Raw genomic sequence first — 27,069 nt, forward strand, 5'->3', positions numbered from 1 at the left:
GTTCTCTTTAGGTGTTCATATCACTGTAACACACACTTATCCGGAGCATCTTAAAGTAGTAAGTGCATCAATATTTCATACTAGCTCCACACGTGAATCAAAGCCACAATCCTTTCGTTGCAAGGAGCCACATGGGACCCAGGATCAGGATGTACTGCATACAGACACACACCACAGACACATAAACATTTAGCTATTTCTAATCTAATCTATTGTTATTACACAGTCTTAGGGATTCAATTCCTTTGGTCTCTACTAAGTTAGGTACATCAGCCTTTAGTTTTTTACACCGTATTTGTGGAACAATCTTCAAAATGTTCTTCAATTTGATGTTTTGGTGCTTCTAGGGCAATTCAGAAAGTTGATTGAGGACCGTAATAGTGACGAATGTGTTTGTTTGTATTTTTGCTTGCATTTCATATTTGTATTTAGATGTGTGTATTTCTGTATTATCTGTAATTCAGGGCTCAACTGTAAAATAAACATTGATCTCAGTATGTCTACCTGATAAAATAAAGGTGAAATAAAATGTTTTAATATTACATTTACTGGAATCCTTTGAAAAGCATCCTCACAGAATACGTACACTTTATGTACAAAACTATGTGGACACTCCTTCAAATTAGTGGATTTGGCTATTTCAGCCACACCCATTGCTGACAGGGGTATACAATCGCAAACACAACCATGCAATCTCCATAGACAAACATTGGAAGTAGAATGGCCTTACTGAAGCATACACTGACATTGAAGACAATTCTGTGCGTCCAACGTTTTGGCAACACTTTGGGGAAGGCCCTTTCCTGTTTCAGCATGTTTCACAAAGCGAGATCCATACAGAAATAGTTTTTGGAGATCGGTGTGGAAGAACTTGACTGGCCTGCACAGAGCCCTGACTTCAACCCTATCGAACACCTTTGGGGTGAATTGGAATGCCAACTGCAAGTCAGGCCTAATTGCCCAACATCAGCACCCAACCTCACTAATCCTCTCGTGGCTGAATGGAAGCAAGTCCCCGCAGCAACGTTACAACATCTAGTGGAAAGCCTAGATGATGTTATAGAAGCAAAGGTGGGACCAACTCCATTTAATGCCCATGATTTTGGAATAACATGTTCGACGAGCAGGTGTCCATATACTTTTGGTAATGTTGTGCATTTGTCAAGGGTGGATGTTTTGTCAAAGTTATTCAAGGCTTTTTTATTTCTCTTATGTCTTCAAAGCAAAGAACAAAATGTCTGAGAGCCTTTATACAATGAGCGAGAGGGGGATTAAGAATGCTAGAATACAGAACAGTTGGCAGGTATCTCTTTTTAAGACCGAGGAACACTATTGCTGTCTTTTTCCCTCTACTATGTAATTTATTGAACACATATAGTACTGCAGCCTTCTCTAAAACTAGACCCAATTCGAGCTTATTGCCTCTGTAATCAGCTGTGTCATTAAACATCATCATGAGGCACTTTGGCCCCTTTCACAGTTTAACAGCCTGATTACAACAATCAACATCTAATAAAACATATACTGTAGAACAAAGCTATTTTCACTTGGCAGAAGCAATTCACACATGCAGCGTTATATTGCAGTGAATGTTAAGTAGAAGGCAGGCGTCTCACCGGTTTTGGGATCTACAGAGAAGTAAGGCTGTCCCTGTAGTATGCTATACACAATCTTGGCACTGTTCCCATAGGTGGGGTCGTCTGCGTCTGTGGCTGTGAGCTGAAACACTGATGTGCCTGCATGGAAGGAAAGGTTATATCAGTAGTGTATTTCCAAACAAAACCCATTTAACTACAACCACACGAACGCACAGATAGTACAAGTACAACGTGCCATGATCACTGTAAAAACTACAATGGCATACTGTAGCACAACTCACTATATTGTCATGGTTGTCTTATAGTAAAACTACATGCAAATCTAAAAATACCACAGAGTGTTTCTGTATCGCATAAAGTGAGGCCGAAATCTGTTATCTCCCAATTAATCCAAACCCATTTATCAGGACTGTCAAAATCCATTTACAGAGTTGTGCATTAATGCCTGACTGCCTCTGGATGCAGTAGGCATCTGTAGCAATACTGATGACCCAGCTAATGATGTGACTGCTCTCACAGTCAGGGTACAAAGCCAGCTCCCTACAGCCAGGTGCACCCAGCATTTAAAAAATATGTTGACAGTATTCTGCCTTACCAACATCGGCCATCTCGGGAACAGCAGCAGCAAATGGGCCATCTGGAAACTTGGGTGCATTGTCGTTGACATCCTGGACCTTGATAATGAATTCGGACTCAGGCTCTAGAGATCTATTGGTCGAACGATCGATGGCCTGGGCATGTAAGACATAATGTCCCTTCTTCTCCCGGTCCAGGCTCTTGCTGGCATGGATGTCCCCTGTGACCTCATTGATGACAAATATAGTGCCAGCGCCCTCTCCCGTCAGCAAGTATCTGACGGAGCCGTCTCCTTTGTCTGAGTTGGAGTGCAGCTGGGAAGGAAATTACAGAATTTTTACACACAGATATAACAATACTCATTTGAACATAGAAAACTATACCCATGGATTTCACCACCATGGTTGACCATGTGTTGGAACCGGTTCAGGGAACAGAAACAATTACCTGGAAAATAAGGAATTTTTCAATGAACAGAAACGGAACCTGGAAGGAAAATGATCCATACTGTTCCGGAACAGAACCATTATGTTAAAAGCATGGGAACCGGTTAATAGCGTTATTTTACATTATATACAGTGCCTTGCGAAAGTATTCGGCCCCCTTGAACTTTGCGACCTTTTGCCACATTTCAGGCTTCAAACATAAATATTTTTTTGTGAAGAATCAACAACAAGTGGGACACAATCATGAAGTGGAACGACATTTATTGGATATTTCAAACTTTTTTAACAAATCAAAAACTGAAAAATTGGGCGTGCAAAATTATTCTTTGCAAAAATCGCTGAAGTTGGAGACTTTTATCTCCCTCACCAACTTCAAACATCTGCTATCTGAGCAGCTAACCGATCGCTGCAGCTGTACATAGTCCATCTGTAAATAGCCGACCCAATTTACCTACCTCATCCCCATACTGTTTATATTTATTTACTTTTCTGCTCTTTTGCACACCAGTATCTCTACCTGTACATGACCATCTGATCATTTATCACTCCAGTGTTAATCTGCAAAAATTGTATTATTTGCCTACCTCCTCATGCCTTTTGCACACAATGTATATAGACTTAATTTTTTTCTACTGTGTTATTGACTTGTTAATTGTTTACTCCATGTGTAACTCTGTGTTGTCTGTTCACACTGCTATGCTTTATCTTGGCCTGGTAGCAGTTGTAAATGAGAACTTGTTCTCGACTAGCCTACCTGGTTAAATAAAGAAAAAAAAAGAAAAAAGAAAAAAATATATGAAGTATTTTGTGAGTTGAAACAAAGTAGCTAGCCTACTTGACAAATGAGGTCACAAATGTTGCTGTTCCTTGATAAAATAATAACAATGTGATGATTGAACTACTGCATCTCCATCTTGAAAGGTTCTCATGTGATGGCTGATTTGAAATAAAATCTGTTATTTGCCAGTGCTAGACAGAAAATAAATGTGTTAGTTAACGTTAGCTACTGTAGCTAGCTAGTTTATAAACCAAGCTAGCTAGCATACGATATTATTAATTATTGTCATTACTTAACGTTACTGTGCCATTTTATTATTTGTCCACTAACCACATGACCATTGCACGTCAAATAAGTTCACATTTCTCCGCTTATGAAAAAAACTCTTGTCGGAGCTGATGGAGGAATTCAGTACTGAACTGGAGGATAAAAATACCGGATTAAAAGAGAAGAGGATTCCCCAGCAGTTTGCCCCTCTCCATAACCCCTATGATGATGACGGACAACTTGACCCATACATTTTTTGTTCAGCTGTAGTCAGCTTTGTTTCAGGATGGTAAGTGTTTGGTTGAAGATATCCCTCTAGTGGTGTGGGGGCTGTGCTTTGGCAAAGTGAGTGGGGTTACATCCTGCCTGTTCGGCCCTGTCCAGGGGTATCATCGTACGACCCCTCCTATCTCAGCCTCCAGTATTTATGCTGCAGTAGTTTATGTGTAGGGGGCTAGGGTATATCGGGAGTATTTCTTCTCTCTCTCTCTCTCTCTCTCTCTCTCTCTCTCTCTCTCTCTCTTGCACCCTCGACAACCACTGTGATTATTACTACATCTATGAACATTTGAACATCTTGGCCATGTTCTGTTATGATCTCCACCCGGGACAGCCAGAAGAGGACTGGTCAACCCTCATAGCCTGGTTCCTCTCTAGGTTTCTTCCTAGGTTCTGGCCTTTCTAGGGAGTTTTTCCTAGCCACCGTGCCTCTACACCTGCATTGTTTGTGGTTTTAGGCTGGGTTTATGTACAGCACTTTGTGACATCAGCTGATGTAAGAAGGGCTTTATAAATACATTTGATTGATACTATACTACAATGTTACCATTATCAGGCTCGTTACAACATGTTGCATAACATCATCTTTCGTACCAAGGCTGGACATATCATAAGCCCCAATTCAATTGTTGTACAAAATGGGCACGTAAATAGCCTACTAATAATGAGTTAATTATCATAAACTCTGAAGAACTCGGTTGTTTTGGTCTCTCCACAGAAGATATACTGCCATTTGATCAGTTAAACCACCTCAAGTAGCAGTTTAGAATTAATCTCCAATGTAAATGTATGTATTTTTTTGTGACATTGTCACACCCTGACCATAGTTTGCTTTGTATGTTTCTATGTTTTGTTTGGTCAGGGTGTGATCTGAGTGGGCATTCTGTTGTGTGTCTAGTTTGTCTGTTTCTGTGTTTGGCCTGATATGGTTCTCAATCAGAGGCAGGTGTTAGTCATTGTCTCTGATTGGGAACCATATTTAGGTAGCCTGTTTGGTGTTGGTTTTGGTGGGTGATTGCTCCTGTCTCTGTGTTTGCACCAGATAGGGCTGTTTTGTGTTTTCACGTTTCTTGTTTTGTTAGTTTGTTCATGTGTAGAGTCTTTATTAAAGAACCTTGAATAGAAACCAGGCTGAATTTTGGTCCGCCTCTCCTTCACCGCAAGAAAACCGTTACAGACATTCTTTGAGCAACAGGCTTAAAATTAATGAAGTGAAGACTAAATTTAGATTAGAGGAACGATTTAATTGAACTAGGATTCATTTAAATCTTTGTTTAACATTTGGTGCAACAAGATTAATAGATAAACCTTGATTTAACCCAATTTAAGAGTTAATCCATGTTGGTGCAACCCACCCTTAGTGTACAAGTAGCCTGCATACCCGACTGTTTTTGCATTCACTTAAATCGCACATAGCTGCATAAATCTATCACTATATGCCATTTTAGTGTTCAGAGGTTAAAAAAAAATCTGTTGTGTAGACATTACTAATTCATACAAATCCTGAATGGGAAAGTCTCTGCTGTACAGCTGATACAGCTCTCCTGCCTCTAGGTCACCAGGCAGCTCGTTAGGGCGCACACCTGTCACCAGCATTACGAGCATAATGACATTCACCTGGACTCCATCACTTCGTTGATTACCTGCCCTTAATGTGTCACTCCCTTTGGTTTCTTCCCCAGTTGTCATTGTTTCTGTTTTCGTTCCATGTCGGTGTGCTCTTTGTGTTACATTTATTTATTAAATGTATTCAGTGCCTGAAATTGCTTCCCAATTTGCAGTGTACATCGTTACAGAATGACGCCTCAACAAAGGGACGCATCGGGGAGTGTATTTATTTTTTGTGTCGGGGGTGATGTTGAGTCCGGGTGTTGGAGCCGGACCTACCTGGGAGGCCTCAGCCGGTTTGGAGTGAGTTCGATAGGCAGGTTCCCGTGCCTCGGCCGAGGCAAACGGGGAGGTCTCAGCCGGCTCATCAGGTTCCCTCCTCAGCTGGTTTATCAGGTTTCTGCGCCTCAGCGGAGGCGACCGGTCCGCTCCGGATCCGCGGGATCGTCCCTGTGGTTGGTGTCCTGCGGCTGGAGCTGAACGCTCCGGGGAGGGGGTACTGTCATGTATGCTCTCTCTCCGGCGCTCTAGGTCGTCATACTCCCGTGCCTCAGCCGGATCGACAGGTTCCCGCGCCTTAGCAGAGGTGACCAGTCCGCTCCTGATCCCCCGGGATCGTCATCTTGGTCAGTGTCCTCCACCCAGAGCCGGGTTTCAGGGAGGGGGTACTGTCATGTGTGCTCCCTCTCCGGCCTCTAGGTCACTAGGCTGCTCGTTACGGCGCACACCTGTCACCAGGGTTAGGCAGATCATGACATTCACCTGGACTCCATCACCTCATTGATTACCTGCCCTTTATGTGTCACTCCTTTTGGTTTCTTCCCAAGTCGTCGTCGTTTCTGTTTCTGTTCCATGTCAGTGCGCTGTTTGTGTTATGTGTTTATTTATTAAATGTATTCACTCTCTGAACTTGCTTCCCGACTCGCAGCGTACGTCATTATCTAAAAACAAATCATGCATAATTTTTGATGCAAAGAAAATCCACACTCTTTTAGCGAGGCTAAATCATTGGGGTATCATATGATACTGATCTATATAAAAATGCTGTGTCAACTCTGATGTAAAACGTCGAGAACAAGAAGAACAGTGTTTCTAACTGCCTTGACATTTTGGTACTGATGTATCCCCTTTCGTAGCCTAGCAGAACAAAGCCAATGCAATGTGTGAACACACAAACCGGTTAATCCAGCTCTATCCAGATTAGTTGTGCTACACCGAGTTGCATCATTGCAAATTAAATCTGTTGTTCCTTGTTGACGTGTCGTCTGAATATTTTGGGGTTGTGCCTGCGTGCCTGGCACATGGCTTTTTACAAAGTCTTAAACAAGTCAAGTGGTGTGGAAGGTTGTTTGAGAGAGGTGTAAAACACCCCCCCCCCATTAGCTTTAAAATGGATCTGATAGAATCTCATAAATATATCAACCAGAGTATGACTTCTCCATTCATATCAATACACCACTTCTTAAGAACATGGGTTGAATCGCAATAATCGCTTGTTATTCACTTGCCTTCATGCATTAAAAAAAATGCTGGTCTATGGAAACTCCCTCTAGCCAATGCCTTCATCAATCCAATGCTTTTAAATTTTGGGGGAGTAGTGAACAAGTGCACACATCAGGAGGAAGGAGAGATTATTGGGATGCACCCAAGCCTCCATGTTTCCAGACAGCTGTGGTGCTGATGCTGAGGGTGGTTCTGTAAGGATGAAAGTGAATGATGGATAACAAACCATTAAAGAAAAGCTGTGAATCTCTTGACAGCACCAACACTGTTGGAGCTGGCTTGCATCATCTGTATAACAACACAACTGGCCAGCCAAGTCAGTTATCCTATTATGAATTCAAGTGTTTGCTCTTTGGCAGAATGCTATTTTCTCTATAGACACTGAGGGGAAATGTCCTGAATGACGAATAAAGCCAGCAACTGTTGGCAGTTACAATCATAAAGCTGTATTTTATACATTCCTCAGTGTATGGTTTTTATTGCCTCCACCTTCAACCCTTCAGACGCGCACACACACACACAGTCTTATACAACGAACCTAGTGGGGACACACAATTCAGTCACGTTCAAAATCCTATTTTAGCTAACCCCTAACCCTAAAGCTAACTCTAACCCGTACCCTTACTGTAAACCAAAAATCTAACCCTAACCCAAGCTCCTAACCCTAAAACGAACCCTCTGGTCCCCACAAGTATAGTTAAACACACACACACACACACACACACACACACACACACACACACACACACACACACACACACACACACACACACACACACACACACACACACACACACACACACACACACACACACACACACACACACACACACACACACACACACACGCTGCTCTTAATTCTTGGCAGTGAGTGTAATCCCTTAGCAGAGAGCAATTAGCAAAGACAGTGTTCACCTCCACACCGCCTCACATGCCTGAAGAGGGTACAAGCAGCAACCCTGTTTGCTACAGAATCATATGGAGGGTGTCCAAGACTCATAAAGCACCAAATGTACAACATGTGCGTTAAGTAGTGGACTATATTGTCCTCTTAGGACACTCCAAAACACAGTGTAATAGGCTACGACACAATAATAAATGTTATTGCGTAGTACGCAGTAGGTGTAATATACTGTACATAAGAATCCAAGGCCAATATCATTCAGTGGAAGTTGGTGGAACTACTGTGATGATAACCTTGGCTTTCTCAGGAAGGTTGGGCTGGCGCAAGCATTTACACTGGCTCAGAATACTGCTCTCACTCACAGAACACCGCTGCCTGCAGTGAGAGAGTAGCATTCATTTATCTTTCGCTATGGTGCCTTTATTCACTAGCAGGGTAATGGGAGTACAGCTCATGACTGATGCTTACCCTAGGCCCTGCATTATCAAAGAGATGAAAGGATAAAAAGAGCCATGGGGGAAAAACCCCAAACAGATAAATAGATAAATAAATATATGGAACTATCCACTTTGGTAATATATCACCAGGGGTCTGGTTGCAGAATGGATGCAGAGCATGATCTGATTTCACGATATGCAAGCAGCCTGTGTGTCTGCTGTCCACTTTTTCCATATGGTGAGTTTTTTGTCACTCTTGGTGTAAGAATGAGTTATTGTGCTTGGCACGCCTTTACTTCATAGAATTTCACATAAGGGAAAATGCTAAACTCAGCAAAAACAGAAACGTCCCTTTTTCAGGACCCTGTCTTCCAAAGATAATTCGTAAAAATACAAATAACCTCATAGATCTTCATTGTAAAGGGTTTTAACACTATTTCCTTGCTTATTCAATGAACCATAAACAATTAATGAACATGCACCTGTGGAACGGTCATTAATACACTAACACCTTACAGACTGTAGGCAATTAAGGTCACAGGTATGAAAACTTAGGACACTTAGGACACACCTTTCTACTGACTCTGAAAAACACCAAAATCAAGATGCCCAGGGTCCCTGCTCATCTGCGTGAATGTGCCTTAGGCATGCTGCAAGGGGGCATGAGGACTGCAGATGTGGCCAGGGCAATAAATTGTAATATCCGTACTGTTAGACACCTAAGACAGCGCTACAGGGAGACAGGACAGAGAGCTGATTGTCCTCGCTGTGGCAGACCACGTGTAACAACACCTGCACAGGATCGGTACATCCGAAAATCACACCTGCTGGACAGGTACAGGATGGCAACAACAACTGAATGAGATACACCAGAAATGCACAATACCTCCATCAGTGCTCAGACTGTCCCCAATAGGCTGAGAGAGGCTGGACTGAGGACTTTTAGGCCTGTTGTTGTAAGGCAGGGTCTCACCAGACATCACCAGCAACAATGTCGCCTATGGGCATAACCCCACCGTCGCTGGATCAGACAGGTCTGGCAAAAAGTGCTCTTCACAGGCGAGTCGCGGTTTTGTCTCACCAGGGGTGATGGTTGGATTTGCGTTTATCGTCGAAGGAATGAGCGTCACACCGAGGTCTGTACTCTGGAGCGGGATCGATTTGGAGGTGGAGGATCTGTCATGGTCTGGGGCAGTGTGTCACAGCATCATCGGACTGAGCTTGTTGTCATTTCAGGCAATCTGAATGCTGTGCGTTACAGGGAAGACATCCTCCTCCCTCATGTGGTAACCTTCCTGCAGGCTCATCCTGACATGATCCTCCGGCATGACAATGCCGCCACACTGCTCATTCTGTGTGTGATTTCCTGCAAGACAGGAATGTCAGTGTTCTGCCACGGCCAGCAAAAAAGCCCGGATCTCAATCCCATTGAGCACATCTGGGACCTGTTGGATTGGAGGGTGAGGTCTAGGGCCATTCCCCACAGAAATGTCTGTGAACTTGCAGGTGCCTTGGTGGAAGAGTGGGGTAACATCTCACAGCAAAAACTGGCAAATCCGGTGTAGTCCATGAGGAGGAGATGCACTGCAGTACTTAATGCAGCTGGTGGCCACACCAGTTACTGACAGTTGCTTTTGATTTTAACCCCCCCCCCCCCCCCCCCCTTGTTCGGGGACACATTATTCCATTTCTGTTAACACATGTCTGTGGAACTTGTTCAGTTCATGGCTCAGTGGTTGAATCTTGTTATGTTCATACAAATATATATTTTTTAACTAAAAAAGGTTTGGTGAGAGGATGTTTCTTGTTTTGCTGAGTTTATATCTACAGGGAGGATAAATAGGCTCAGTTGCTATACTGCAAGATTTCACTGTAAAATCCCTCCACTACTACATCCATTTATAGACTTTCACAGGCATACTGTAGATACTTCCAGTTTTAGAAGCAGTCTTTGGAATAAGAAGTGTGTATGCACAGGGAGGCAATAGCCTAGTTTGCAAACTTTACATAGCCTACACATTTCTTTTGTAGGATTTCATTGAATTACACAATGATGCCATTTAGAATGCTCTTAAATAATGACACAAAACTGTCTTCCCATACACTGGCAGCTATCCACTCACTAAATTCCCATGGAGCCAAGTTCACTGGTATAGGCTTGTACAGAGGCTGATAAACTGACTACGCTCCAAGAACCCGCCGACTGATTAAATCAGGAATCTACCCCCTCTGCTAACCACAAATTACATGAGGCACGCTGATGGAAAGGTCAATTTTTATGCTGCAGCAAGAGCTCACAGACAATAATTGTTTTATACCCAGTCTTGGTATTAGTGAGCCGGGGTGAAAGATTTTATGTAATATTTGTCTCTGAGGTCTGATAAGGGATATTTAATCATATTATCTAACTCTACACTCTTAGAAAAAAGGTGCAATCTAGAACCAATAAGGGATCTTCGGCTGTCCCCATAGGAGAACCCTTTGAAGAACACTTTTGGGTTCCAGGTTGAACACTTTTAAGGGTTTTACCTGGAACCAAAAAGTGTTTGCCTATGGGGACAGCCGAAGAACCCTTTTGGAACTATTTATTATTAAGATTGTAGTGAGAGGTGATGGCACTGCTGCCTGAGAGACTTGGTAGTATTAACGGTGTGCAACTATATCAACCATCTCTGGCCTCCGCTGCACCAACACCACCTCTACACGTCAATCCCATTGATTGATAAGAGGTTGGGATGTATGTGGACTGGGGCTGTAACCTTGTTATCTAAATCAGAGGAAAGTGTAGTTTCAACACTCAGTGTGCAGTACATGTCTAGCCTATACCGAGAACAGCTAGGTATATATAGTCTCTGTGATGTAGGAGAAGGTTGTATAGCTAATTAGTCACAGCAGAGCAGAGTTGAGAAAATTCAGATACATGTGGCCATTTTTCATCCTTTCATCACGCTGACACATCTGAAGCCGTGAAAAGTATAACCGTTTTCTAGGTCAGGCCCAAATCGGGGCGCCTGACACCTACTACCATACCCCGGTCATTATTTTCCAAGATGGCATAGCACTTCAGATGTCTTTGTCTTGTCGTGTCCCGTGTATATATCTTTTTTTTCTTTGTATATATTTCGGATACATTTTTTATATTTTTAACCTCAATTTCAATACTCTCCTGCAACCCGCCTCATCCAATGTGATAAGGATCTGCTATTTTCAATACTTTAGAACCCCCAACAGAAGCTAGACAGCTTCTCTCACATCTCCGGATTCCTACCACAAGCTCTGAACCTTTTCACCTGAACCATCGCAGCTTGCTAGCTGTTGTCCGAGTGGCTACCCCTGGCTAACGTCTCTGTCCCGAAGCAAGCACCAGTTAACCTGGAACTAGCCTCGTGCTAGGCCCATCTCCCGGCTAGCTGAAGAGGTCCATCAGCCACTCCTTTGGCTACAATACTTATATTACCAAATTGGCCTGGACCCCTTTGACTGCCCACACGGAGCCCCGCCGATCCATCACGACTTGTCTGCTGACGTAATCGTCCTGTCATGTTTTGTCTTATATTGTCTTGTCATTATGCTTTCCCTTCTGTTCGTTTCCCCCTGCTGGTCTTATTAGGTTCGTTCCTTTTTTCTATCCCTCTCTCTCCCCCTCCCTCTCTCTCCTCTCTCTATCGTTCCGTTCCTGCTCCCAGCTGTTCCTCATTCTCCTAACTCACTCATTTAGTCTTTTCACACCTGTCCCCTATTTTGTCGTCTGATTAGAGTCCCTATTTCTCCCCTTGTTTTCCGCTTCTGTCCTTGTCGGATCCTTATATGATGTTCGCTGTGCTGTGTCATTGTCTCGCCCTGTCGTGTCTTGTCTCCTTCAGATGCTGCGTGTGAGCAGGTGTCTAAGTCTGCTACGGTCGGTGCCTTCCCGAGGCAACCTGCAGTCAATGGTCGAGTCTCCAGTCTGTCCTCGTCACTACGAGTGGATTTTAGTTTTTCATGTTTTGTTTTCTTCTTATATTGTCCAGGAGTATACTTTTGCCAGTTACTGGAATAAAGACTCTGTTTTCGCTAAGTCGCTTTTGGGTCCTCATTCACCTGCATAACACGTCCAAGGGTGCTACAAAAGACTCTTCCGTCGCGACATCCCCGACATCCTAAGGCCCTTCTGCTAGCCTGCTAGCCCCGGCCCGCTAGCTGTCTGAATCGCCGTGTCTCCAGCTCGCCTAGCTTCCCACTGGTCCCTATGATCACTCGGCTACGCATGCCTCTCCCTAATGTCAATATGCCTTGTCTATTGCTGTTTTGGTTTGTGATTATTGTCTTATTTCACTGTAGAGCCTCCAGCCCTGGTTAATATGCCTTAGCTAGCCCTTTTGTTCCACCTCCCAGACATGTGATGACCTCACCTAGATTAAATGATCTCTAGAGACTAAACCTCTCTCATCACCACTCAATGCCTAGGTTTATCTCCACTGTACTCACATCCTACCATACCATTGTCTGTACAATATGCCTTGAATCTATTCTTTCATGCCCAGAAACCTGCTCCTTTTACTCTCTGTTCCGAATGCACTAGACGACCAGTTCTTATAGCCTTTAGTCGTACCCTTATCCTCCTCCTCTGTTCCTCTGGGGATGGAGAGGCTAATCCAGGCCTTGCAGTGCCTAGCTCCACTCCCATTCTCCAGGCTCTCTCATGTGTTGACCTGGGTTAGGGTTAGGGTTAGGGTTAGGGTTAGGGTTAGGGTTAGGGTTAGGGTTAGGGTTAGGGTGCACCTGCTTGCACCTGCCCGCCTGTCCAGCATCACTACTCTGGACGGTTCTGACTTATGTGGACAACTACAAATACCTAGGTGTCTGGTTAGACTGTAAACTCTCCTTCCAGACACATATTAAACATCTCCAATAAAAAATGTAATCTAGAATCGGCTTCCTATTTCGCAACAAATCATCCTTCACTCATGCTGCCAAACATGCCCTCAAACTGACTATCCTAACGATCCTTGACCTCGGCGATGTCATTTACAAAATAGCTTCCAACACTCTACTCAGCAAATTGGATGCAGTCTATCACAGTGCCATCCGTTTTGTCTCCAAAGCCCCAACACTGCGACCTGTATGCTCTCGTTGGCTGGCCCTCACTTCATATTCATCACCAAACCCACTGGCTCCAGGTCATCTATAAGTCTTTGCTAGGTAAAGCTCTGCCTTATCTCAGCTCACTGGTCACGATAGCAGCATCCACTGGTAGCATGCGCTCCAGCAGGTATATTTCACTGGTCAGCCCCAAAGCCAATTCCTCCTTTCGCTGCCTTTCCTTCCAGTTCTCTGCTGCCAATGACTGGCACGAATTGCAAAAATAATTGAAGCTGGAGACTCATATCTCCCTCACTAACTTTAAGCATCAGCTGTCAGAGCAGCTCACAGATCATTACACCTGTACATTGCCCATCTGTAAATTGCCCATACAACTACCTCATCCCCATAGTTTATTTTTTGGTCCTTCGCACCTACTTGCACATTCATCTTCTGCACATCTATCACTCCAGTTTTTAATTGCTAAATTGTAATTACTTCGCCACTACAGACTATTTATTGCCTTACCTCCCTAATATTAGCTCATTTGCACACAGTGTATATAGATTTTTTTTATTGTGTTATTAACTGTACGTTTGTTTATTCCATGTGTAACTATGTTGTTGTTTTTGTCGCACTGCTTTGCTTTATCTTGGCCAGGTCGCAGTTGTAAATGAGAACTTGTTCTCAACTGGCCTACCTGGTTAAATAAAGGTGAAATAAAAGAAATAAAAATGCACTTCAATCTTTTGTCTTGCATATTTAACCTCTGAATGGCCATGTGTCAATTGTCTCAAGGCTTAAAAATCCTTCGGTAACCTGTATCTTTACCTTCATCTATACTGATTGAAGTGAATTTAACAAGTGGCCTCAATAAGGGATAATAGCTTTAACCTGGATTCACCTGGTCAGTCTATGTCATGGAAAGGACAGGTGTCCTTCATGTTTTGTATACTTAGCGTGCCGACAAGAATCAAGCTCATAAATGTAGGCTTGTGTGCTGTTGAAAATGGCTACTTGATACTCTATTACCTGCTGTTTTCCTCATGGCCAAATCAATACCAAGAGAGGTGCCATCTTAGTGGAAGAAGAACACACAATTCAACTATCACAGCATCTTTGAGGAGAGTGAATCACGCACTCAACCCCCCTCCCTCCCTCAGGGGATGTGTGTGTGTGTGTGAGCCATCTCTTACCAGCCTTTCACTTCCCACATCTCTCACAAGCCCCATTTTAACCCTCACCTTTGGTACATACTGTAGTGTCAATGTCATACAATGTCAGTTTCACAGTGGATTAGTTCACCCACTACAACTTGTGCATTTCAAGAAGCCTCTGCTACACAATATCAAAAGATCTGGTTCCTGTGGTAAGCTGTATCATAAGGCAGTTAGCTAACACTGCTTTCAGCTCATAATGTTGCCATGTTTAGATATTCAATAAGAATGAACTATCCTGACCATGACCATACAAACAATTGATCAAATGTATTCCCCCAAAATGTATTCTTCATTCAAATTCGTACATAAAATGATTCATTTTAGATACCTTCTTCAGGTTGTATCGTTGTGTAATAGGTTTACAAATTTGGGTTATTTATCATATAAAGTAGAAATATATGATTATTTTTCTGAAAATAAGCTGAAAAACTTTTCCAAAAGAAAGAAAAGTGCTCTAAACCTTTCGTAAATGTACGGCTCTAATAACCTGGTACAAAATTGCTCTCAAATGACTGTCACTGTGCACTCCCAGGCGCAGTGACAATCATCAACTTTGTATCATGCAAAAACAGCTACAGACAGCAATATGTAGGCCTACTGTTTTCTTCTCAGCATGCAAATACCTCACATCAAAAGAACGCCATTGAAAGTGAACATGAATAGCATACCTTTCCAACATGCTGTGCTTCCGGTCCAATATGTTCCTCTAAAACGAAGAACTGGTTCCATATCCAGCCCCTCTTGGGCCGGTGGTGCACGTCTCTCTCTCCGTCTGGGTATTTGGTTTGGTTACTTTGTGCTCTGACGTTGGGCCTGAGCTGGGACGTCCCATAGCTCTTCTGGATAAAGCACAGGCAGATCAGCAAAGGGCAGAGGCAGGCTGTGGTAGCAGGAATTCTCATGGTAGAGAAAGTATGCTTCTCTAAGTCCTCCACTGTACCTTAGGCACACAGTGTACCTAGAGGCCACAAAGACATCTCAATAGTAAGACAGTACTAGGTGTAGATAAGACCAGTCCAGAGGTTTCTCTTAAATTCCATGGTTTGTTTCAGTCTGTCCATTAAAGAGTAGAACCAAGGTCCGTTTCCATGTCGGATGGAGGCGGAGGGGAGAGGCCGGTTGTTAATTTGCTAAGAGGATCCTCAGAAGATTTCACCAGTGGTCTTGTCTGAGCAGGTTGCCATGCTGTTTCCCCTTGAAAGATAAGAAGAAAGAACATTAAGGAAACACAGATAATGAGTCATGTTTTTCTTTCTGTGAAATCCCCCGATGCAATTTGATGGAACGGGTACTCTGAAATTACACGTTGACTCATTTTTAAAAGCACAATGTTCTTTCCTGATGAAAACTGTCATTTTGACTTGATTTCTGAGAGGCAATTTCCGCTGGGTGCATGAATTGAGTATTTCCGTCCGCTTCGGATGCAAACCAGAGTATTCAAAACTACATTGCGGAGTCTGAGCTCAAAAGGCTAAGCCGTCTCTGACATACCTCACAACTGAAAGACATTCAATTTAACATGGTTTTACAGCCATAACTGTATCTCCATAGGCCAGAATAGCTTTTTGGGGACATTCTTTTGTGCGTTCTTTGTCAGAGTCTATCACAATGATAAGCTGCTTTTGATCATGTGATTCTCACCGTCTATTACACTGTTACAGAACGTGTGTCACTTGGTAAACACCCTCACACAAGCATAGCTATCGTCCAGTGTCTGTCAATATTGTACTTGAAACACTTTTGAATAATTCCGTTGTTTGGATATTCTATGAGAAAACAATAAAAAACCTTCAATCACTGTTTTTAAAAAGGATATTGCCATGGCATGTGAGAAGACGTGTTATCCATCTGCTACTCAGCAAAGCAGTGGAGGCTGGTGGTAGGAGCTATAGGAGGACAGGCTCATTGTAATGGCTGGAATGGAATAAATGTAATGGAATCAAACATGTGGTTTCATATGTTTAATGTGTTTGATACCGTTCCATTAATTCCATTACAGCCATTACAGCCTCCTATAAATCCTCCCACCAGCCTCCACTGCAGCAAAGCATTTAGTGTTTTCCTTTCCTTTTGACAAGACCAATATCTCAATATACAGTAAACATATTTGTCATACAAAAGAGCCGAAACTCTTGAGTGTTGTTTCAAATGTTTATTCAGCAAAGATGTACCAGCTGAATACATCCATCCTATACAGTGCAGTGTCTACTTTCACCCTTCGCTCTCGCCCTCTCCCTTCCACAAAGGTCCCAGACCTCCGGGAGGTATGTCAAATGTTATCTGTTCACAAAAAAAGGTGGAGATAATAGTGCCGTTGAGTGTCGAGCACAAAACTGAGTCACGTGCAAAAAAAAAAAAAATACTTGGAGATAATTAGTTACAGTAATCAAATTCAACATATGACAACAGCTTGAGTGTAGAGTTTCAATAAACCGGTAGACCATAGTTGGCTAAGCTTCCAGGTGACGAACTTAACCATTACATCAGTGTTGTTGACATGAGACCACAGATACAAGTAGCTTGTTAGAGGATGGAGAATACAACAGGTCCTCCTCTCTCGACCTTGGAGGAAACCCTCCCTAACTTAGATTCAATGGATTCTTACCAAGATTGAATTCATTTCAGAAACAACCTGCAAGATGACCCCATATTCTATGATAACACCACCCTTGGCAGTATAAAACTTAATATTACCTCTGAATTATGAAAAAATTCTGAACAAATATAATTAATTGCCCACGCCGAATTAGAATTACAACCCTTGATAAATTCACAAGGAAATCATTTTTCATCCATAAAGGAATTCAAGGAATAATCAAATAGACTAGATAGAGGTTTCTCTCACACCTCTCATATGCTGTTGTGAGTAATGCACCCGCACCTCCCTTTGCGATTTCTTAATCGTTCAGGGGCAGCGCTCGGTCTCTCCGTCTTGCCTGTCCAAAGAGGAATTAAAACTATTGCTAAATTATCCAACCCAAATTTAGAATGACAGTCCCTTATCCCCGTGCACAACATCTCAATCTCCTTATATACATCTGGTGTTCCCAGAGCGGGGGCTTCGCACAGCGCTTGTTTTAAATTGATACTCTGGTCTCCAGTCTACTGGGTCACGTCCCTGCTTCCCCCCTTCTGTCAAAACATTCAACCTCGTAGCCATTGACGAGAATGACTGAATAAAACTACGGATGTAGCCAAATACTGTAGACCCAGTTCTTAATTTAACTGTCACACAGCCGAAATTGATGAACCCCATGAAAGGGTGCTTCACGTTGAGTTTATCATTCGATTTAGCCCTAACAGACACTGGCAGAACATACATTTACAGAAAGGGAAGCATTTATCCTGCTAACGTTAAAATAAACTTGATTTATTTTACATTTCTAGCATTCTTTTTTCTCAGTATGGTCCCCATTTGTTCTTGTCTTATACTGTTGTGAGTGGTATCAGTATCGCAATGCATTTTTTAAAGTCTAGATTACTATACATTTTCCAGTGTGAGGACCCCCACAATCAACCCAATACCCCAGATAAACTATTTTGGCAATCCCAAATCAATTAAGGGCAAGGTTGAGCCCCCTCCCCCAACACTCATTCTTCTAGTATCTCTAACTTTTCTTCTTCTGATGGCTTTAAAGTTCATACTCAGAATGGCACACATGTTACTCATGCCTGTCGAAGTGGGTGGCCCTTGATGATGTCCCAACCAGTATCTGGGGGATAGTCAGATTTTCCCAACCAGACGAATCGCTCACCTTAGCCACAACCATCCTTTAATGTCAATTCTGTCTCGCCCATTTTTTAAAATTGTGCCCCAGTAGCATGAGAGAAGTTTAGAAGTGATCACTCTCCATGTGCTCGGTCTCAGGACTCATGCCGCACTCCTGATAGAAAAGGCAGTTGATATATGACTGAATGCTGCACACAGGTTGCTGGCTCGGTCTCAGGTAGAAGTGCTGAGGGACAGGGCTGCAGTGGACGCCATTGCCACCATTACTTCAGCCTGTTATAAGGGGTGGGGCTCACACTGATTTCAGTCAAATGATCCCTTCCATGCATCAAGATACCATCCAGAGTCACAATCGCCATTACCTCGAGAGAAGAAAGACCAGAACAACAGTTAAGGGCATTTCTGATTCAAGAATTAATGACAGGCTATTCACTGTATGACTAATTATTACATTTTCCAACATTATTAATACAAAAGAGAATACTAAAACACTTTTGAAACTATTTTGCAGGTTGGCTTATACTTCCCTATCATATTTGGCGATCTCACCGGGGAGTTACAGGGTCAGGGATTTAGAGGGCTCACCCTTGGAGAGAAATCTCAACAGTACCCCAGACCCAATCTGGTGAGTTTTGTATTGGATCAAATACAGTAAACAAAAAACAAACAAAACAGCAATACACTTCTTCATAATTATCAGCATGTACATATTAGATTTAAATTTCACCCAGTGTCTATAATCTTTTTAGTGAGGTGTGATCAGGACTCCCCAGAATGTCAGAACAGAGGCCCACAACATTAAATGAGTTTGTTCTTTCCCTGTACTTCAGACTCATTGTTACAAACATAGTTACAAACATGCTCTGTACCAGGTATTATTTTCTACATTGTAGAATAATAGTGAAGATATCAAAACTATGAAAGAACACATATGGAATCATCTAGTAACCAAAAAAGTGTTAAGCTGTCACACCCTGACCATAGTTTGCTTTGTATGTTTCTATGTTTTGGTTGGTCAGGGTGTGATCTGAGTGGGCATTCTATGTTTGGCCTGATATGGTTCTCAATCAGAGGCAGGTGTTAGTCATTGTCTCTGATTGGGAACCATATTTAGGTAGCCTGGGTTTCACTGTGTGTTTGTGGGTGATTGTTTCTGTCTCTGTGTTTTGCACCAGATAGGGCTGTTTTTGGTTTTCCACGTTTATTGTTTTGTAGTGATCGTGTTTATCTTTTTGTTATTAAACATGAATCAAAGAAACCACGCTGCATTTTGGTCCGCTTCTCCTTCAGATGAAGAAAACCGTTACATAAACAAATCAAAATCTATTGCCTTGATGACAGTTTTGCACACTATTGGCATTCTCTCAACCAGCTTCATGGAGTAGTCACCTGGAATGAATTTCAATTAATAGGTGTGCATTGTTAAAGTTGTTTTGTGGAATATCTTTCCTTCTTAATGCGTTTGAGCCAATCACTGTTTTAGTGAAGGGATAGGGGTGGTATACAGAAGATAGCCCTATTTGTTAAAAGATCAAGTCCACATTATGGCAAGAACATCTCAAATAAGTGAAGAGAAATGACAATCCATTATTACTTTAAGACATGAAGCTCGGTCAATCTGGAAAATGTCAAGAACTTTGAACATTTCTTCAAGTGCAGTTGCAAAGAAACATCCAGCGTTATGTTGAAACTGGCTCTCATGAGGACCGCCACAGGAAAGGAAGACCCAGAGTTACCTCTGCTGCAGAGGATAAGTTCATTCCAGTTACCAGCCTCAGAAATTGCAACCCAAATAAATTATTCACAGAGTTCAAGTAACAGACACATCTCAACATCAATCGTTCAGATGAGACTGCGTGAATCATGCCTTCATGGTCGAATTGCTGCAAAGAAACCACTAGAAACAAGAGACTTGCTTGGGCCAAGAAACACGAGCAATGGACATTAGACCGGTGGAAATCTGTCCTTTGGTCTGATAAGTAGGTGAACGGATGATCTCTGCATGTATGGTTCCCACCATGAAGCAGAGGAGGTGGTGTGATGGGGTGGGGGGTGCTTTTCTGGTGACGCTGTCAGGGATTTATTAAGAATTCAACGCACACTTAACCAGCATGGTTACCACAGCATTCTGCAGCGAGACGCCATCCCACCTGGTTTGCTCTTAGTGGGACCATCATTTGTTTTTCAACAGGACAATGACCCAACACACCTCCAGGTTGAGTAAGGGCTATTTGACCAAGAAGAAGAGTGATGGTGCTGCATCAGATGACCTGGCCTCCACAATCAACCGACCTCAATCAAATTGAGATGGTTTGGGATTATTTGAACCACAGAGTGAAGGAAAAGCAGTCAAAAATGGCTCAGCATATGTGGGAACTCCTTCAAGACTCTTGAAAAAGCTTTCCAGGTTATGCTGGTTGAGAGAATGCTAAGAGTGTGCTAAGCTGTCATCATGGCAAAGGGTGCCTACTTTGATTTGTGTAACACTTTTTTGGTTACCACATACTCCATGTGTTATTTCATAGTTTTAATGTCTTCACTATTATTCTACAATGTAGAAAATAGTCAAAATAAAGAAAAACCATGGAATGAGTAGGTGTGTCCAAACCTTTGACTTGGTACCGTATGTGCAACCAAAATTCAGTCACAATGTACTAGAACATTGTATTTGTGTGTCCTTTAAGGTGCATCCTTTCTCACCCGTGAATAACCTACTAAAACCAAATAAAAAGACCACACACAATAAATCAGACATGGTATTAACACTACTAACAAATATTCCTATTTGTAGATTGGTGTGTTGTGTGGATGCAGTTGTGGGTGGGGGGGGGTAAAACGTAGGGGCAAAAAACTAACAAATGGCATTTCTTAATTTGGGAGCTCCCTTAACGGACGGATTCGGTCACTTGTAGAATTTCAATAACTGCTCTCACAAGGCAGCAGGCGTCAGGAAGTATTTCAAAGGGAGAGATACAGAATCATTGTTACACTCTTGATAGGGGACACCCCATCCTCTCTTGGAAAAGAAAAAAAACATTTAGTTAGTTTTCCCTATGCTAAATCTTAAATAAGTCCTAAAAATGTAAAATCTGTCCTACAAATGCAGTATTAGGTACTACTCAACCTATGTACAGTACATTCCTCTATTTTCCAATCGAGCTTATTGCATCTTGGCAGGAAGCCTTTATTAAACCCACTATTTTTTGTTTCACAGCCCTTTTATTTGGATCTTCTTCATTTCAATTTTGCATAAAGTTTCATGTAATAGGAGCATATTATTTTATATGAAATGACTTCTTATTTAAATCACTGGTGTTACTCCAACTCTATCTAATTTGAGAAATAATAATTAGAATTCAATTATTCGTGCCTCTGTTCCAAATGATCTACTGTCTCTTAAAAGCCTGTTTATGTTCACAACACAAAGGGCACATTTTATCTTTAACCCAAACACCAGATGTGCCGGGGTGGAGGAATAATGATGAGCTTGGATTTAATATCAGTGCCTAAACTCAATCCCTCTGTTCACTGAGGAACATATTCAACAATATAACGTAGATTATGTCAACACTCGTATTTATCACGTGACCGAGTATTGAGAACCTTAGCTTCAAATTGCTCAAATATTGTATCATTAGAGTGCTGGCTGAAAGCTACATACTATTATGAACTATACTGGTAATACTCATTACAATACCATGAATCTTTCCATTTTACTTTCCATGTCCATCCTTTCTACTCAGAATTCACTTTCTTCATGTTACTTTCATAATATATGATGATAATAATAATAATATAATAATATAATAATAATAATATATGCCATTTAGCAGACGCTTTTATCCAAAGCGACTTACAGTCATGTGTGCATACATTCTACGTATGGGTGGTCTCGGGAAACGAACCCACTACCCTGGCGTTACAAGCGCCATGCTCTACCAAATGAGCTACAGAAGGACCACAGTCTACATGTCTGGTTCCTTCAACTCGGACACTTCCACTCTTCCCAAAATGAAAGCTCTCAATCTCTCAATCACTATCACCCAGTACATTTCTCTTCCACTCTAACACTTGTTTAACTATGTGAACAAAGATGTTTTAATTACAGACAAAACATGATAACTTCTATTCACAGGGAGGCAACTGTCCCCCCTTTATTTTCTCCTTAATGGAAGGCATCATTTGTATTTTAGTCAACCCTAAAGTTTTTACTGTATATATTTATTACCAATCTCCGTTGGATATTCATCATTTGCGTCTCACTCATAAATGTCTATTATTTTGAGATGAATATGTTATGTACCCAAATTATAAAATAAATCAGCCAGATACCAATGCTAACCAAATTCAAATGTATTGTATCGATTGAACTACTCTTTGCAGCTTTCTGCATCATTTCCTATTTTGTTTTAGTCTCTTTTAACTCTTGGGTGAAGTGGTGTGTTATTTTCATTGAGGACTGTTGTCTAACAACAAAAAATCTAAAAAAATCTACTTCTCAAAGGTTTAATGCATAGGTTCAATGAACTGAATAGTCACCACATCTACACTATGTCTCTCATTCCCATCATATTCATAAATTGGAACCCACATTCTTTACTCCTTTTTCTAAAACTATTATACTTTAATTTCAAATTGTGGGTTATATTGTGCTGGGTTTTATAGTGTATCCTTTGATAATACTTTGATTGTCGCTCACTAATGGTGTTTCTTGATTCATTCATTAATTTAGGAATATTTTGTATATGCACAATATTTTCTCCTCCAGTTAGATACAATTCCCACTCCAGAACCATACGCTGTTAAGTACTAAACAAACAGGCTACTTCACCCACCTGTCCACAACGGCACATGCCAAAACCACCTCCTACATGTTTATGTAGGGATCTACACTGAGTGAACAAAATACCAGGAACACTTTCTCTTTCCATGACATAGACTGATTCTAGGTAAAAGCTATGACCCCTTATTGATGTCACCTGTTAAATACACTTCAATCAGTATAGATGAAGGGGAGGAGACAGGTTAAAGAAGGATTTTTAAGCCATGAGACACTTGAGACATGGATTGGGTGTGTGCCATTCAGAGGGAGAATGGGAACCAGAAGGTTGCAAGTTCAAATCCCTGTCGTTCTGCCCCTGAACAGGCAGTTAACCTACTGTTCCTAGGCCATCATTGAAAATAAGAATTTGTTCTTAACTGACTTGCCTAGTTAAATAAAGGTCAAATAAATAAATAAATACAACATATAAAGTGTTGGTCCCATGTTTCATAAGCTGAAATAACATATGTTCCATATGCATAAAAATGTATTTCTCTCAAATGTTGTGCACACATTTGTTTACATCCCTGTTAGTGATCATTTCTTTTTTGCCAATATAATCCATCCACCTGACAGGTGTGGCATATCAAGGAGCTAATGAAACAGCATGATCATTACACAGGTGCACCTTGTGCCGGGGACAATAAAAGGCCACTCTAAAATGTGCAGTTGTCACACAACGCTACCACAGATGTCTCAAGTTTTGAGGTAGTGTGCAATTGACTGCAGGAATGTCCACAAGAGCTGTTGCCTGAGAATTTAGTGTTCCTTTCTCAACAATAACCTGTCTCCAACGTAAGACCTTTAAACAGGTCCACATTCACAAGGCCGCAGGGCCAGACGGATTACCAAGATGTGTACCCCGAGCGTTCGCTGACCAACTGGCAAGTGTCTTCACGGACATTTTCAACCTCTCCCTGTCTGAGTCTGTAATGCCAACATGTTTCAAGCAGACCACCATAGTCCCTGTGCCCAAGAACACTAAGGTAACCTGCCTAACTGACTACCGACCCGTAGCACTCACGTCTGTAGCCATGAAGTGCCTGAAAGGCTGGTCATGGGTCACATCAACACCATTATCCCAGAAACCCTAAACCAACTCCAATTTGCATACCGCCCCAACAGATCCGCAGATGATGCATCTCTATTGTACTTCACACTGCCCTTTTTTTTATACCGGGACAAAAGGAACACCTATGTGAGAATGCTTCATTGACTACAGCTTAGCATTCAACACCATAGTGCCCTTAAAGCTTATCACTAAGCTAAGGACCCTGGTACTAAACACCTCCCTCTGCAACTGGATCCTGGACTTCCTGATGGGCTGCCCAAGAGTGGTAAGTGTATGTAACAACACATCTGCCACACTGATCCTCAATACGAGGGCCCCTCAGAGGTGTGTGCTCAGTCCCCTCCTGCACTCCCTGTTCACTCATGAATGCACGGCCAGGCATGACCAACACCATCATTAAGTTTGCCGATGACATAACAGTGGTAGGCCTGATCACTGACAACGATGAGACAGCCTATAGGAGGAAGGGCAACAACCTCTCCCTCAACATGATCAAGACAAAGGAGATGATTGTGGACTACAGGAAAAGGAGGACTGAGCACGCCCCCATTCTCAGAGAGAGCCTTGCGGCCTTCGACCGTACGGCTCAGTACATCACTGGGTCCAAGCTTCCTGTCTTCAAGGTCCTCTATAACAGGCGGTGTCAGAAGAAGGCCCTAAAAATTCAGCTATGCTAGTCATAGACTTCTCTCTGCTAACGCACAGCAAGCGGTACCGGAGCGCCAAGTCTACAGTTGGTCCAAGTAGGCTTCTAAACAGCTTCTACCCACAAGCCATATGAACATGTAATCAAATGACTATTTGCATTACCCCCCACCCCCCCCTTTTACGATGCTGCTACTCTCTGTTATTATCTATGCATAGTCACTAACTCTACCTACATGTACATATTACCTCAACTACCTCGACTAACCGGTGACCCCGCACATTGCCTGTATACTGGTGCCCCCTGTATATAGCCTCATTGTTATTTTACTGCTGCTCTTTTTTAGTTGTTAAGGACTTGTAAGTAAGCATGTCACAGTAAGGTCTACCTATTCAGCGCATGTAAGAAAGAACATTTTGTTTGATTTTCAGATTTGTAGACTTTGGCAGTACATCCAACCGGCTTCACAACTGCAGACCACGCGTATGGTGTCGTGTGGGTGAGCGGCATGCTGACGTCAATGTTGTGAACAGAGTGCCCAATGGTGGCAGTGGGGTTATGGTATGGGCAGGTATAAGCTATGAATGAAATTAATGAAAACAATAGCATTTTATCGATGGCAATTTGAATGCACAGAGATACTATGACGATATCCCGAGGTCCATTGTCATGCCATTCATCTGCCGCCATCACCTCATGTTTCAACATGATAATGCATGGCCCCATGTCGCAAGAATCTGTTCACAACTCCCGGAAGCTGAAAATGTCCCAGTTCTTCTGCATACCTGCATATTCTGCATGGCCTGCATACTCACCAGACATGTCACCCATTGAGCAAGTTTGGGATGCTCTGGATCAAAGCATACGACAGCGTGTTCCAGTTCCCGCCGATATCCAGCACCTCCCCACAGCCATTGAAGAGGATTGGACAATATTCCACATGCCACAATCAACATCCTGATCAATTCTAAGCGAGGAGTTGTGTCACATTGGCATGAAGAGTTCCAGAAGACATAATGCTTAATAGTTTTTTTTTTAAGCCACAAATTACGGCGTGCCATGTAAAGGCACGGTGACAAACACCAAACAAACACCAAACAAACACGTTTACAAAACACAGGTTGAATGAGGAGTACGTCGAATAAATACACAAGGGCACAATGATTAACACACGGGACGAGACCCATAATCATCTGCGCAATCCACAAGGGCATGAAAGCCCAAAACACACAGAACAGGTACTCACATGAACCAACGGACATTGTAACAATAATCGACAAGACCATGGTGAACAAAGGGCACATATATACAAACACAATCAGTGGGAATAGGGACCAGGTGTACGCAATGAAAGTTCCGTAGGGACCCGTGACAAGATGTTGCACTGCATGAGGCAAATGTAATTCATAGATTATAGCCTAATTCATTCATTTCAATTGGCTGATTTCCTTAAGAACTGTAACTCAGTGAAATCTTAGAAATTATTGCATGTTGCGTTTATATTTTTCTTCAGTACAAATAAAGTATAATATTGGGATGCAAACTCAAAATGTAATACATTCCAATAAATTCTGACATGGTACAGGTATCTTATGTTTTTAAGCCCATAAAAATGTGTGTGAAGTGTATAATTGTGTTTCAAAGTAGATATGTTTAAGAACACCAAAAAAACACTCTGTGTGACCCTAATTTAGCCCACTGCAGTACAATATTAACTTACAAGACAAAGAATGAACAAAGAAATGCCTACTAGGCCAAAGGCCTAGAAGCCTAGGAAATGAGAATTGATCATACAACCTTCCTCCATGGACTGGAAACAGGATAAGAGAAATAACAAAGGCATTTAATTCCATTTATAGCATCCGAGGGTGTAACCTTTCAACCCAAAACCAACCACCATAATCTGACCGTCAAGGCCCAATCTCCACAGGGTGCCACAGCATCTAAGAGCTTGTGTGGGGATGAGACCAATGTAAATTAGACAGAATTTCTGAGAGGACCATAAAAACTCTTTGAGTAGAGTTATTTAGAGTTCAACGTGTACAGATACACATTAACACAGAGATCAGAGATCAGACATCCATATAGATATCATCGGAGTTCTCCTCATTGAGCAAGATTC

The 27,069-nt window shown here is 42.2% G+C and overlaps 1 protein-coding gene across 1 annotated transcript in view; it reads right to left on the minus strand.

Annotated features, from left to right (window-relative positions):
• The window catches only part of LOC124041838 (cadherin-18-like), an 82,087-nt gene that overhangs the window by 27,508 nt on the left and 27,510 nt on the right, over positions 1-27,069 (minus strand). The window contains exons 2-4 of the mRNA XM_046359901.1: positions 15,346-15,871; positions 2,194-2,488; positions 1,617-1,736 (exon numbers count right to left, since the gene is read on the minus strand). Of these exons, the coding sequence (XP_046215857.1) occupies positions 1,617-1,736; positions 2,194-2,488; positions 15,346-15,579 (649 nt within the window). The 5' untranslated portion in view covers positions 15,580-15,871. The remainder of the gene's footprint in view (positions 1-1,616; positions 1,737-2,193; positions 2,489-15,345; positions 15,872-27,069) is intronic.

This window comes from Oncorhynchus gorbuscha, linkage group LG08 (assembly GCF_021184085.1).
Source record: "Oncorhynchus gorbuscha isolate QuinsamMale2020 ecotype Even-year linkage group LG08, OgorEven_v1.0, whole genome shotgun sequence".
NCBI classification, from domain to species: domain Eukaryota; kingdom Metazoa; phylum Chordata; class Actinopteri; order Salmoniformes; family Salmonidae; genus Oncorhynchus; species Oncorhynchus gorbuscha.